This window comes from Triturus cristatus, chromosome 4_2 (assembly GCF_964204655.1).
Source record: "Triturus cristatus chromosome 4_2, aTriCri1.1, whole genome shotgun sequence".
NCBI classification, from domain to species: Eukaryota; Metazoa; Chordata; class Amphibia; order Caudata; family Salamandridae; genus Triturus; species Triturus cristatus.
In genome coordinates, this window is record NC_140586.1 from 567,137,769 (window position 1) to 567,153,909 (window position 16,141).

Consider the following 16,141-nt stretch of genomic DNA (forward strand, 5'->3'; position numbering starts at 1 on the left):
GGAAGAGCCGCCACTGTCTCCACATGCAGCCTACAGGTGGCCCTGCCGAGCGTGTCTTGAACAATCCGGTGGCTTGAGGGCATTACTGACATCCCGGATGGCTGGCTCCCTGCTGCAGGTAGAGTGATTGGTGAGGAACGGTGAGCAGCGTCCGGGGCGGGGTGGGTCTTTGTGTCCACAGAGGCAGCAGGTGCAGAAGCTGCTACCAAGTTTGCCTCCTGCTCCTGCCTGGACTATTACAAATTCTCCCCTCGCTCCAATGCCCATGGAGGGGGAACCACTGAATGCCACCAGGGGAGACGCACCATGCGGGCAATTGCAAGTGCTATGGATGTGGTTTGTGGCTTATTGACTGAGGCAGAGGGGCAGCCTGGTGATCCGCAACAGCTGTGATTTAATGCAGAGTGAGGCCGAGGGAGGGGAGGCAGCCCTCGCCATAATGCAGACCCCGAAGTTGCGCCCTTGCCGCTGGCATGCCCCCGTTCTTTCACCCCTGGCCCCCCATTTCCTCCATGCTCCTGCTTTGTTGCAGTGGCCCTGACCTGGGGTAACAGAGCGGTTGGGATCTGGGCTTGTCACTGAGATGTCCTTGAGCAACATGACCCTAGTAACCAGGAGATCAGCACATTGGAGCTGAGTTGGTCGAAGGGGGTTTGCCTCTGTCTCTTGTCTATCCATCACCTGCCTTGAGACCTGCTGCAGCTTGGGAAGGGTGACCGCAACTGGATCCGCTGAGACTGGCCCAGCTGTGGGCCTGCTAAATTGGCTGCTTTGCAGGGGTCTCCTACCTGGGACTGCGCGGAACTTCCCTGCCTGGCACCAAGGATATCCTCAGAACTGCCCTCTGGGTGCTCCTTTGTCTCCACATATTTGCAAGGCGTTGAAACTCACCCTCTTAGACTTTGCGCACTGGAGACCGCGCAACTGCAGAGGTGGGGACCGACTCTTCCAGCAGTGGTGCTCCAATGATACAGCTGCCAACTGGGGAAAAGCTTGACATAGAACTGGCAGTAATAAAGAGGTCACAAGATCCCATGGAAAACAAAGTCAGCTTCTTTGAACACCCTTTGAGACGTCCACAGGAAAAAAGCGGACAGAGTGACTGGTGCTGAACACTTGTTGGCTGATCTTCAACCGGTGTCTCAGGAGCATGCAAACACTACAGCAGCATGCTAAACACCTGGAGGCCCGAGTTGGCAACGTGGAGGGGTGCACATGCAGGAGCAATCTGCGTGTTGTGGGCTTTCCTGAAACCGCGGAAGGCAAAATGCTGTTGCCTACTTAGAAGAATGGCTCAGATCCTTCATGCTCACTGATGTTTTAGCGCCCTTCTTTTCCATTAAGAAGGCGCACAGGGTGCCTGCTCATCACCCTCCACAGGGGCAGCATCTCCACTCTGTGGTACTCACGCTATTGCATTTCAAAGACAGAGATGCTATAATCCGAGCAGCTCATGTTGTTGGGCCTCTAGTGGTGGACAATGATCATGTGATGCTATTCCCGGATTACATGCTGGCAGCCCAGGGCCACAGGGCCACATTTCAGCAGGTCAAGTGTAAGCTGCAGGAGCTACACGCCCAGTACTCTTTGCTTTCCCTGCATGTTTGTGAGTGCTGCATGATGGGAAATCCTACTTCTTCACTGAATCTGTGGCGGCCTGGGACTAGGGGAATACATGGCCACCAACCTTGGACTTGGCCCCTGTACCTCACAGGTGCTGACACATTTGTAACTGTCATGGGGCTTCCCTGCAGAGATGATCACTGTGGCCTCCTGACCTGGAACACGTGATTTGTGAGAGGAAATGGGCCTTGGAGACCGCGGCTCCCTGTTGCTGAACAAGACTTGTACTCTGACGCCAGTCCCCATCACTCTTCCATGAGAGACAATCGTTCATTGTGGTCTTGCTCCCCCCTACAGAGCTCGATCACACCACCAGCAGTTACCCCACAGACGGCAGACAATATTCTTTGACTCCATGATATGGTCTCCTCCTCCCTTTCCCCCCCTCTATGCTGTCCTCTTCCTTTCTTTTCTTCCCCCTGTTGCACTGCTGAGCAACTCTCCTCCCTGCTATTACCTTCACCAGCTCATTTACCAAAGTTAGTCTATGGACTGCTTTGTCTGTGATGCTTGGCTCTTGCATGTCTGCCAGTGTGTGCCATATGCCATATCCAGGGTGCTATAGTCTCCCCCTCCTCTCTTCTCCTGCTATGTAGCCCCTGCTATTTTATGTGGGCTCTCACCCCCTCCTCCCTCTGATTGAGGCTTCGTGCGGACTGTACGACTAATGCCCCTCACCCTTCCTGCCCTAGGCAGTATTGCCTCTGCACTGCTAGACTCTTTCTACGGTGGCTATCCTCACAGGAAGTCCCGCCCAACGGTATACCTTTCGCCTCACCTGCCAGAACTCCCTCACAACACTTTTCACATGGTGTATTAGTTTGGATGGGGCACCATTTGCAACCTGCCCGTAGTATTTCTACATCGTAGACTGCACATTGGCTGTCCACACATATGCACATGCCTTCCCCATCTGGACTCTGCTGCCCTTGCGGCAGCAAGCGTCAACCTGAATCCCCAACCAGACACCTACTGCACCCGACCTTAGTGTAATTACATGGAACATCAGGGGGATGCACACCCCTTCCAGGAGAAACTTGATATACTCTTATCTACGTTGTCATAACACTAACATAGCACTCCTGCAAGAGTCACACATCACCCAGGCAGAGTCCACACACCTTTTTCAGTGCTAGAGAGGCCTGGTTTTTGCAACTGACTATTCCACTTACGCTAGGGGTTTCGTGATCTGGATCAGAGCTGGGACTCCCTTTGTGGCTATCAACTCCCAAGGTCATTACCTCTTCTTGGAGGGCACGCTTGAGGGACACGATTGCTGCTCAGAGCAATATAGACTCGGAACACTGAATAATCTCCTTTCCTTGACAGACTTATGGGGGTCCTAGCATGCTGGTGGAGCATTGCCTGGCCTCTCGGCAGGGACTTCAACAGTGTCCTAGACATGCTACTGGATAGGTTCTACCCCTGCCTCCTCAGTCCCTCACGCACTCTATCGCCAAGCACCTGAGTAACTAGTTGCATCACTAGGCACTATTAGATATATGGCATCAGTGCATGCGAGGGACAGAGTGTACTCCTTTTACTCCCCTCCTCATGACCTACACGTGCTCCTTGAACGCATTGTCTGCTCTACTGAACTAGCCACATTCTTGACACACACTGGCTACTTGGGAAGGACGCACTCAAACCGCAACCCTCAATGCACTCAGATCCACTAAGACAGTGCTCCCCCCACACCAACATGGGGCCTCTGCCCTGAGGCACTGGAGAATGCTGCGCTCCGCAAGACCCTGGATTCTTTGAAGCGAATGCCAGCTCTGCATCCCTGCCTAGTGGATTGGGGAGCATTTAAAGTTACTATGAGGGGTCACTGTATAAGTGTGGTAATTGACATGAGAAAGCAACTCGACTGGGATATTGTGGGGGTGGAGAGCGGCCTTCTCCATCTTGAGCAGTTGGCTGCCTCTTCGACGTTGCCGGCTCACCAACGCACAGTGGGACTTCACAGACCTGCTGGAGGGCTTACGCTGCTTTAATTACACTACGCACTCTGCCCTGACTCATTCAGGAGCAGACAAATCTGTTGATCTACTGGCATGGTTAATTAAACAAGACTGCCCGCAGCATCGCATTATATCCATCACTGTGCCCCAAGTGACGGGACTGCATACACAGTAGGAGATACACTTAGCTTTCACTCAATGCTACACGCATCTTTAAATGCCGATGGCGGGCGACTGCCAACTTGGGGGTCAAGGCTTTTCTTAACAGATGATGACCTGCCACGGGTCCCGCCTGACTTGGAGCTGGAACTTAACATGGCAATCACTCCCTTTGTGATCCACAAAGCCATCAGGTCACTGGCATCCGGAAAAACTCTGGAATTCGACGGGCTTCCCCAAGAGATTTATAAAATGTTTGACACACTACTGGTGCCCCGCCTTCAAACCCTATACAATAAAGCTTGATGTTAAAGTGCGCGGGGGACTGAGGAGTCTAGTGCTCCTACCTCCTGCAGTCCTTCCGGTAAGCATTGATTGTCTCTTTTCCTAAAGCAGGACACGACCCCTCTCACCTTGGATCCTTAAAGACCCCTCAGAATACTCAACATGGACAATAAAATCCTTGGTAAAACCGTGGCGGACAGACTGGCACCAGTGGTTCCCTAATTGGCTCATAAAGACAAGCATGGCTTTGTGTCAGGCCGCAGAACATTGCTGAATCTCCGCCATCTATTTTGGATTCTGAAGCAGGCTTCGGGCCACTGGCCATGGTCTGGCTGTCTGGTATTGGACTTGGAGAAAGTCTTTTACTCTTTGGAGTAGAGCTACCCTTTCACTGTGCAGTCCAAATTTGGCCTGAGTCCCCGCATGCTTTGGCTCATCACGCTCTTATAAACCGCACCGTTGGCCCGAGTCAAGACAGGCAGGTATATCGCCAAGCCTATATGAATAAGCCATGGCACACGCCAGGGTGCCACCTCAGTCCCCTTTTTTTCTCTCTGTCTATGGAAACCCTAGCACATAAATTGAGGTCCCAGGGACAAGACTGGGGGATTGCGCTGGGAGATGGCGTACATGAAGTCTTGCTTTACGCCGATGACATTCTTCTTTGCGTATGAGATGTCACTTAGCCCTTGCCTTTGATTAAGTGCCTGCTCGCCTCCTTTACTGCTGTCTCGGGACTGCACCTCAACTGGGACAAGTCTTGCTTCTTTCCCTTGTATGCTGGGGTGGCGGATCCTGTCCTCTAACTGGGTGAGAAATTGGTGCAGTGGCAGCCGGACACAATAAGCTAGCTCGGTATCTAGGTCTATCAAGATGCAACGGCACTGGAGAATGGAAATGTGTGCCGGGTGGTGTCCTCCCTCAGTAAATATCCTTCTGGAAAACTTTGCCGCTGTCGGTGGCAGGATGCATTGCTCTGTCCAAGATGGTGATGCTTCCATGCTTGCTTTATTACTCCGTTAACTTTACAATTTATTTTCAGAAATCCTTTGTTACACTTGAGCATCTGCTTGGTGACTTTATCTGTCACAGCAATTGCCATTGAGTGGCGCAATCGAATCTGCGCCTGCTAACTGATAGGGGTGGGCTGGGAGCTCCCAACTTTGAACACTGCTCCTTTGCTGCTCAGCTGCACTGGGTGGCACAGTGGTTTGCCGAGCACTAGATGGATGACACGCCAGATTCGCATCTTTCACCCCTACTTCGTGCCTCACTTCCGCCCAGTGTCCCCTGTCTGTGGTGCTGCAATGTTTCCTTGAACTGTTAGCTGTTATAGTTGCTCCACCTGTTGCTCGGCTCCACCGCCCGACTGCAGACCTGATCCCTTGCCCCCTCCCTTTACCCTTCCCCCTCTCAGCGGCGGCCGGCACAGGTAAGCGCGGTGAGGCGGGGCAGGGCGCAGCGCGGCAGGGGGGAAGTCGACTGGCGACGGAATAGGTATTATTTATTTGTGTAATTTTCCCCTCTCCCAACCTGCCGCTCCCCCCACCACGCTTACCTGTGCCAGCTGCTGCTGCCCTTTTTTGTCTTCCTGATCATGGTTCGGTCACTTGCATCCATGTGTGTGTGGTGAGGAACCAGTTACCTTCTTTGTTGGCTGTGTGGGATTGTGTAGTTACCCCCCGACCCATCTCCCTCCTCCTTTCTGTAACTGTGCGCGCGCATTTGCCTGTGCTGCCCATGTTTATCCCTTGTTATGAAATGTATACATCTCGTGCATTGTAACATCACTGCTGTTATTGTGTCGAGTCAATGCCATTCACTGTTGAGATGAAGACATCTTTACAAGTTTAAAAAAAAAATAAGGCCATTGCATGTCATACAAGCTTGATACCTTAGTTACCCTTCGGAGAAGCAAGTTAACTAAACACACTTTTTAGCCTTAGAGTGAGGCTAAATGTTGTAGAAGTAAGGACAATTCTTTCCATCAAGTAACATTTATTAATTAATTGTTTAGGAGTTTTGAAATAGTTTTGTGTGTCACCTTTTGGTCAAAGTTCAGTGGAAAGGGAGTTCAATTGGAAAAAGAAGTGCCCCGTCTGATATTATTTATTTGCTGCCCCAGATTTTAGGATATTAGTTGTATACATGGAGACCAGAAATTAAAAATATGAGCCCTTTAATCACACTAGGTCTGCAAATTAGTACAGCCAATCTCTGGAGAAAAACCACAAGACACACATAATTTTTGAGCAGCAGAGAGAAACAGATTAATCAGGTGAGCAAGCATCTAAACAGGGGGAAAACAGTCAAGTTATCTAAACAAGGTGATGGAATCTTTCTTAGGCATTACAGCTAAAATGTGAAATGCAGAGGCTGAATTATAGAATTGAGGTCTTAAGTACGAGTTACTGTTTTTTAACACTCCATGTGCAAACAATTGTTTGTGCAGGGATCACAATAACCAGTCGTACAAAGTATACCACACCCAGTGGTTTCTGGATATAGAGCATAGAAATCAATGTCCACCTTGCACAATTGGGAAGAGTATAAAAATAAGCAAAAGGGAATCTCTATGTAGAAATAGGATAAGCTCATGAAGTAAAATCTGAGAACGATGGAACTATTTAACGAATTAATGTCCGTTCTATAGATTTTGTAGAATAACCCATGTTAATAGCACAAGCTAATATTTCTTCATGTTAGGGCAGGTCTCAAGTCCTGGCTGGTCAACCCCCCCTTCCTTTTGCTAGGTTGCTTTACCTTTCAGCCAACGACCACAAGAGTAAGTTCCTTTGAAGGTCCTAATATCTTCCTCTGCATTGTATATCACTACCAAGGGCACAGCCCCTGCTTCCATCAAATAAAACTACCATACTTTAATATTGATTGGTGCGCTTTGGAGTCAATGAAAACTAGAACGAGGGCTGCGTCTGGATTTTGAGAGGCAATGTTCCAAGGCCTTCATGGATTGTCAATGGTATGGCGTGGGATAATGCTGGTTGATCAATAATGATGTTTGCACCATTGAAAACCTCTTATTTTAACTTTTTTTGTAAAAAAAAGGCTCCTACTTTATCTTGCAAACTGCCTTCAACTTATCTAGCACTAAGTGATGAAAAAGTACAGGAATGTAGAATGTACAGTCTACTGCAGTGGAAAAGAATGCACATACAAAGTATAGATTTGCATTTTCTTGTTGATGGAATCTATAAGCAGTATTAGCCTTCGTCGTTGGATCTAGCCACAAGGTAGATTTGACCAATGCCGGCACTTGGTGAGCGCAGTTGCGTGTTATTCTCCTATGTAGTCGTCAACTCAAAGCTTGCAACTGTAGGCTGATTGGGAGAGGAGGGGTTGATAATGTTTCTGCCTCTGACACAAAGTACTGCAGGATTACCTATGTTTTTCTCCTTCTGTCTCTCCTGCCAGCTCCATGCGCCCCTGAGAACATAACGGTGACACACGACTGCCAAGTTAACATCATTTACTTAAGCTGGAACCCTGTCGTCGACGCAATTTCATATACAGCCACTGTCTTGGCGCCAGATGGAAGCAGGGAATATTGTTTCAACAACGACGACACAACCTGCTTCTTCATGAATCTGATGTGTGGGACAAAATATGAACTAACCATTTATGGATTTGATGGCTTGAGGAATGGCTCCAGCAGTATTCCCATTGCGGTGAACACATGTTAGTATACTTATCGTCTATGACTGACTGTCGGGCATTTACACAGTGGCCTTGCTCCATCACTTCATTGGCTTCAGAAACTCTAACATTCTGTGGCTAGATTAGTCTTGGTGTACAAGCCCGGGTCCTTCCCCTACAATGACCACCAGTTCAGCAACTTGCTAATTACATCTTGCATTCAATTCAGGTGATATCCTTTCCTCACACATTCCCATACTGAACTGATCTTACCTACTATTAGGTAGCAGTCTTGTACTGTGCTCGCTTTAGTAAGCCTTGGTCACATTCTACTGTTCTGCAGATGCCATGGGGTGAGATTGTCGAGTTAACCCTTGAAAATCTCAACAGTATTTCCAACCTGATTTAGGTAGGGCTGCAAACAAGGGTGGAGGGGGTGGCAACGCTGACCCATTGAATAGTTAAAACCAGTCATCTTTCAGGATATTCACATATAATTAAGAGTATATGAAGAAGGGAATTTCAATGTAGATTGTATATTATTTTGACGATCCAATTTTCTGAGTGTATTTTACTGTGCAGTGGTGATGCAGGTGGGGCCCACCATCACTCATTTTGGGGGATCTGGGCTTATGTTCCATTATCAGACTGTGACCCCGAAGAAGAGAAACAAAGGCAGGGAAGGGGAAAGGAGGAGGGAAAAAAACATGGGAAAAAGGTACAGAGGGAGAAAGCAGGGATAAAAAAGAGCACGCAAATGTGAGAAAAAGGAGCAGGGAGTGAATGGTAGTGCTGAAAGAGGCATGGGATGTAACCAAGTCTAGATAGCGATAATATTTGTAATGCTGACGCTCAGTAGCACCAGTGGTGGGCTTCTGAGAATTTTTTTTAGCTCCCACTGGTGATTCCATCTACACTAGGCACATGTTAGTGCTCTTTCTAATTTGTCGCCTACTGACCAATCAGCTTGTTACTGTGATTATCCAATCCCATGGTTTCTAACATGCTGTCACCATTGTCACTACTTATTACAGCACCTTGCGACCCACAAGATGTACAAGCCGTCCCCGACTGCATGGAAAACCTTCTGACGATCTCGTGGACAGAAGCCCCCGGAGCCTTTTCCTACGCAGCAGTGGTTCTGGGAAGCAGCGGTACCATTTACAACTGCAGCACGTTCAGGACCAGCTGCGCCATCACTGACCTGCAGTGTGGAGAAAGCCTGTCCGTCAGCGTCGTGGCTTATGATGATGAGTGCTCCAGTGCCAAGAGTGTTAGTGATGACGTGGTCACAGGTACATGACATCATCAGGTCATTTTACCTCAGGAGGTTAGCAATACAGCTTGTGTTTAGTAAGAGTCCTATCTAAAAAAAATCGTTTTAATTATCTCAGTCAATCTCTTGACTGCTCAGGGTGCAACAATGTCAACCAGTGTTGAATAACATACACAAGGTTACAATCTATAAATAATAGCTCATAATATATGACAGTACATCAGCTCCACCGCCCGTAGCACACAAGTAAGGGCTCTATTACGAGTCTGGCAGTCCACGTACTGCCAGACTTTTGGGGGTGCAGCGGTGGTGGTCTTCCGATCGCCCTATTACAGTTAGGGAGGTCGGACTGCCATTGCCCCGCTGCAGCCTCCAGGGAACCACCATTCCCTGGCAGTGTTGCAGCAGTCAGGAGGCCACAATATGCTTGGCGCGACTGCCGCGGTCCCACCAAGCATATTACGAGTTTCCTCTCCACCACCGTTTTCATGGCGGTTCCTCCTCCATGAGAAACGTGGTGGAGAGGAAACAAAGGTGGCCCTACAGGTCCCCCTTGTGCCTCTGCACCATGGCGTGCATGCAGGGGGGCACAACATGTGCCCTCCTGTGTCCATGCACCCCTGTTCCTGTACGGCATGACCTTCACAGTCCATGCCCTGCAGGAACTGTTTTTGGCGTTCCCATTGCGGTGCCCATTTTCAGGGCACCACCATGGGAAGTTCAAATCAAGCCCACCAGACTCGACAAATACTCATAATCTGGCAGGCGGCCAGGCCACGGGTTTGGTGATACGGCAGCGAGGCAGACCCAGTGCCGCACCTCCAAACTTAGGTACAGTATAACGTGGCATCAGCCACATTTCCAAAACAAAGATCTGAAAGCCAGTTGTGTGCAAGGATCATTGGTGGAAGAGAGAGATGGGAAACCTTTGGTGAATACTCTTTGCTTACTTTCCTTAGTTCTAGTCACTGACCCTTACGTGGTCCCATTTTGGTACTACCTTACTACTAATTAATGGCATTTCTCTCAGCATACTTTCATTTGGTGGGTGTCACCCTCATTTTACTCCTATTCCCCTTATTGACCTTCCTTTAAAAGTTACATCACTCTACAAAGGAAACCGCTAATTTTACCATTCACCTTAATGGGATTACCTGACTTCTTCCCTATTTTAGATTCAACAGGTTGATAGGTATATATATATAACGGTTACTCCTGCTGTCTGTCATTGCCACGCCCCATGTCACTAGTTTGCAACTGTTACTGTCCTGACCTCCTTATTTGTCCTACCCTGCTCCCTGTTTCCTCTTTGCCCATTTCCAGTGTCCATGCCAGGTCCCACCATGACTACTGCACCATCTCCTGCCCATTTCTTCATTCATTTCTCTCTTACGTCTATCCCCTACCCACATCCCATCCTCCCCACTCACTCTCTCTTCTGTGTGCCAACATGCCTCACCTGGGTCATATGCCAGCTAATTGTACTCTGTTTTCTATCACACTAGTATTATTCACTATTAGTGTAATAAAAAAAGAAAGCAAGGAAAGTGGACCTCCACCCAACGTCCATATGGTGAAATTGCCCCTGTGTTCCTGGCACTGATTTTGCCACACCTGAAGCCAGGGGTCGCAATGGCTGTTACAGGGGTCATAAGGGGGAAGCCAGAGGTCACCACTGCAACCACTGGCATCCCCTAAATCATGTCCATGTTCGTCTTAGGGGTCTTGTAACATCCTCAGTTAATGCCATCAGCACTGATCCTGAGATGAGCTGAGTAGAAACAACACATTTGGTCAGTATGAGTAGGTAGCATATGTCTAAAGGATGTACACTCTCCCTGTTAATGTGTTTCATCTTTTCTTCCAGCTCCCTGCACTCCACAGAATGTAAATATTCTGTCAGGTTGTGAGGCCGACGCAGCAATGGTTACGTGGGAGTTCACAGTGGGTGCTGTGTTGTACATTGTGGATGCTGTAGGAAGTGACGGAATGCACCACTACTGCGAATCTGCTGATCTCAGCTGCACACTAACAGATTTATCTTGTGGGGAAGTGTACTCCCTTTCTATGATTGCAACAAACAACTTATGCAACAGCACATCAACCCCCGTGGAGCAGTTTCAGACAGGTAACAACTTCTGAGCCACTGGTATACCTTGGCATTCTGTGTCATATCCAATGAACAAGAGTCACACCTGTAGGCAGTGCAAATTCAGAGTAGGGAAAGCAAAGTCCATGTTCCTTACAAGATGTATTATATGAACCATGCTCCCCTTAGCCTCCTTTGTTTTGCCTCAGTGTAATCACTTTCTCACTCTGGGTACAGAGAATGTGTGCAATGGTTTCAGCCCTTGCAGGTAGCTGTTGAACACCCAGCAAAAGACAATACAAAAAGTAGATTACACAACATGTGCAAAAAAGCAATTAACAAATGCAAGGGTTAGAGAGATTTTTAGGGTAAAGTTTAGGTCACATTTTTGGGTTATATTTAGGGTAAGGGATGGTGTGTGGCACTATCTAAGGTAAATTGTCTGGAATATGGTAATAGTAGGGGTATGGAAGTGGGATATGAGTTAGGGATTGGTCAAGGGGTTTGGTTTGGGTTGAATTAACTTTAAGGGTTAGTTTAAAGGTAGGGTTAGTATGAGCGACGGTGTAAGTGAAACTGCAAGGGAACGTGGTATGGGTAAGGTTGGAGAATGGGTTATTGTTAAAATTGGGGTAAGAGTTAAGGTTTGGGTAAGGAATGGGATTAAAGTTAGGGTAGGTTAAATGGCTGGATCAGGATTAGGGTTAGAGTATGGAAGCTTTAAGTGATGGTGTAATAAGTTGTTGTGAAGAATGGCGACACTGACGACAGTACTGGGATACGGCGATCCCCCTTAAAATGGAAGAGACAGCACAGTGCAAAAATAAAAATGTTAGGTGTAAGGAAAGAGTAACAGAGAACATAGTTTAGGTAATATATGCCTACCTACAGTTCACAAATGTAGAGATTTTTAACTCCACATTTTTATATTTTCCTTAGATATACAACGTAACGACAACTTTATTTTCTTACCTCTACATTGTTTGCACTCTAGTCTTTTGCCATATACTTTATAAATTATGTATGAAAACATGAAGCTTCTTTAAAGTTTGTTTGAAACCTTAGAAGCCTAGAGTCATAGGTCCAACTAATATTCATTTTCTCAAACATTCATTATACCTAGTCCTAAGTGGTTTCCCCCACGGTTCTAGCAGTAGTTTTAGTGCTTCCAGCGAATATGTACACTACTAGTCTGTGCTGCCTACTGGAAACAAGCTGTCTTCATGTTCATACTTTTGAGCTCAGGACTCAGGAGATATGTAGAGCATAATAGTAACAACAAAAACAACAACAGCAGCAACAACAACAACAATAATAACAACAGCAAGAATAGTTTTATTATTATTATTATCATTATTATTAGCAGCAGTCGCAGTAGTATTGAAGCAGTATGTTTTTTACGCAGCATACATATGGGAAGTAAACTTCGTAGGCTATTTCCTGCTTTCTTTGTTATTTCAGTGTCAGGATTTCAAAATGGAAGTGCCTGGAATCTGCCTATCTCGCTAATTACTTCACTGCTTCTAGTCCCTGCTGCAGAAGAGCTGTTTCTTTGTTTTGTTTTGAGCATTGTCCTGCGTGAAAGCTGATTTCCATGTCAGCGGGATCTAATTCAGAGAATGATCCAGGCCCCACGGCTCCGTTTTGAAGAATGGGTGGCATGTGTTATGTTATGTCATGCAGATTTGTAGAGAGCACCATCACTCAGGAGGGTATCCTGGCACAGGTGTTAATTGACTGGCACCTAGGGCCTAGTAGGACTACTCAAAAACTCAGGTCTTCAGCTTCTTGCTTAATTCAAAAAGTGAGGAGGAGTCAGTTATATGTTGCAGCATGTCATTCCACCCTTTGGGAGCGATGTGTATAAATAGTTACAGAATTAATTATCCGACCAACCTCTCCCAAAACGCGACTAAAGCTCTGAAACACAGACTTCTCAAAGCTAATCCAGAAGCCCTTATCTCGGACCCCTACTTCTGTCCAACAAAGGGACTATTACTAGTGACCTGATCTTTTACACTAAAAGAAGAGCGCAGTGGAGAATGGCATTCCATTCTTTACTCAGAATCGCCTCGGCTAAGAAATTTCCCCACGGTCTAAGACTCTTAGATGTGTCGTCACTCACATTCAGAGCAAATGCTACCATATCCATATACAACAATGGAACTATCACAATTTAAGTCCCCGATCGGAACCTGGGCATCTTTGACGACAGATTTTCCCTCATTAAAAAATTGCTTGACCTAAGTGATACTGCTAATCACTCTAGGAACGTCCCTCCCTTAACTTTGCCACAGGACCGCCATGATCTCTCTCTAAAAAATCGAATTAAAAATCACCTGACCAAAGTGACACTCCTATTCACTCTAGGATAGTCCCTCTCCTAACTCTGCCACAGGACCGTCTTGACCTGGCTCTAATGTGCCACAACCACCTGTTGATTGCCCCGACTACACTTTACAACACACTTAGGGCCCTAGATCCGCCAAATCTGGGTGCCACAGACTAACCCACCATCCCCTGACCGCCCGGCCTTGACCAACACCTTTCACTTAATGCTGGAGCAAAGGTTTTCCCCACCCCTGACCACCTCTCCTACACTTCCCCCACTCCCCCCTTCCTCCTGGCTCTCTCCTACATAACTCCCCTTCCTCACAGCAGGCCCTTCCTCCTGGCTCTCTCCTACAGAATTCCCTCTCTACTCAGCAGGCTCACCCACTCCCTCTAGTTCCCCCTAAACCTCTCCTCCAACATGACATTGCAGGTAACCCGACATATTAACCAACCTCACCCTATTCTGCCATCTCCTTCCACATTGGTACCGAATGAACTTGGGCAGAAACCCCCCAGGCCATGACTGGACTACCACTCCCTACCCCAACGCTTATTCTAGACCCGCCAGATCCAAAAATCATTTATCAGAACCTGATATTCTCTCCCTCCTCCGAGCTTACAACTCCTCTCTTACAGACATCTCAGTCCCTTCTGGAACGTTACAAACTGCCCCTCGAATTGCGCCTGTAGCGACTAATCCCAAGCATGGCAACATGGAGACTATACAAAGCATCACATCTAACCCACATAGAGCCCCCAGTCGCAACGCCAATGCCCAAAACACTAATAACCTCATGCAGATCCCCATTACACAGCCCTCGCTCACTGACCACAAATCACACCTGAAATGCATGTTTCTCAACTGTAGATCAGCAGCGAAACATGCCACGGACTTTGCCGATCTCTTCCTTGCCCAGGAATTAGACCTCCTTATCTTCCCCGAAACCTGGCTCACCAATTCCTCAGGTCCCATCCTTGACATTCTAATCCCTCCAAGCCACAACATTATCAGACTCGATTGAGTCAAGAGAACGGGTGGTGGCATAGCCTGTATCTACCACAACTCTCTCTCAGCAAAACAATCCCCTTCGGCTAATCTCTCATCCTGTGAATACTTATCTATAGACATTACTAGCAAACATAGACCCTTATGCAGCCTGCACATCTTCTACCACCTCCCAGGAGACAACCTCACTCTAATAAACTATGGAAACCATCGCTGCAAACCTGGGTAGACACTGCCCCAGGTCTTCCTTGGTGACTTCAATCTCCATTGGAATGACCCACAGGACCAGGCGGTTAACAGGCTCAAAAACATCCTAACTGACCTCGGCCTGAATCAATTCTGTGACAGTCCTACACACAACTTAGGCTTGACCCTTGATCAAATCATCCCGACTCCATTCAGCTCGAATCGATTCTCCCCTGTGACTGGTCGGACCATCACTATATCCCCTTCCATATCCTAGAAAGTTGAAACTCCAAAAGATCACATTCATTAAAACAAAAACATTGGAAAAGAACGCTCCAAAATACAAACATTAATGAGCTCACATCCTGCTGCAATATCTCCCTACCGCCACCTGCTAACATGGCTAACGTTCACGCCCTCACAGAGCACTATAACAACTCCATGTTATCTGCCCTGAATGCAACTGCCCCCCTTCAACTAAAAAGAAAATCCATCAAAGACTCCAAACCTTGGTTCACAGACAGCCTAAGCACAGACCGAGGCAACATGAGATTAGCAGAACGCGCTTGGATATCCGCTCCATCCACTAGTCTACTAAAAGTCCTAAGACTAAAAAGGAGTAGACACAGCAAACTCATCAGAGCGGCGAAAGCAACCTTCTTCAAATCCCAACTTGACAAAGCCAAAAATTGCCCGTAAAGGTTGCTTGAGCTGATTAAGTTACAATCCAATAACACTCCCATCCAATCTCCTCACAACTCCTGCCCTCAGCCAAACTGCGATGCTGTTACCGACTTCTTCCTTGAAAAGTCGAGTAAGATCGAATCAGATCTAAAAGATGCCCTGATCGATCTCTCACCCTCTTCTGACCCCTCCTTACCCTTGCCACCTTTTACACTGCCCTGTCCCTCCCCTAAAAACAATGCCTCCTGGAGTCAATTCGCATCCCTCAATGACACTGCCATCTTCAGCATTCTCTCAACCCTGAAACCTTCAAATCTCTTCAATGATCCCCTCCCCCCCAACTTCTTTAAATAAATGATAACATCATTAGTCCTACTATGGTCCAAGATCATCAATGCTTCTCTTCTTCAAGGTGAGATCCCTAACTGCCTGAAGAGGGGCCTAGTTCTCCCCATTCTTAAAAATTCCACGGCAGAACCTGAAGACCTAAATAACTATCGCCCAATCACAAACATCCCTACCATAGCGAAACTCCTTGAGAAATGTGTACATGAACAACCGCGCAAACACATTGAGCAATTCCAACTTCTTGACCAATCCCAATCGGGCTTCCGTACCGGCCACAGCACTGAAACTGCCATCAAGCATATAGTGGACGACACGCTCACTTTGCTTGACCAATTAATCTTGCCTACTGATACTACTCGATCTCTCATCTGCATTTGACACTGTCAAACATGACAATCTACTTAGACTTTTGGAGTGCAGGATGGGGCTCTCAGGCACTGTTCTAAAATGGTTTGCCTCTTTTCTCAACAACGGAACTCAGAGAGTCAAATCCAATCAAACTCTATCCAACCCCAGTTCCTGCACACTGGGTG

The 16,141-nt window shown here is 47.4% G+C and overlaps 1 protein-coding gene across 1 annotated transcript in view; it reads left to right on the top strand.

The window, feature by feature from the left end:
• The window catches only part of LOC146834707 (uncharacterized), a 293,340-nt gene that overhangs the window by 41,839 nt on the left and 235,360 nt on the right, over window positions 1–16,141 (top strand). The window contains exons 7-9 of the mRNA XM_085602223.1: window positions 7,464–7,727; window positions 8,720–8,980; window positions 10,829–11,089. Coding sequence (XP_085458349.1) covers window positions 7,464–7,727; window positions 8,720–8,980; window positions 10,829–11,089 — 786 coding nt within the window. The remainder of the gene's footprint in view (window positions 1–7,463; window positions 7,728–8,719; window positions 8,981–10,828; window positions 11,090–16,141) is intronic.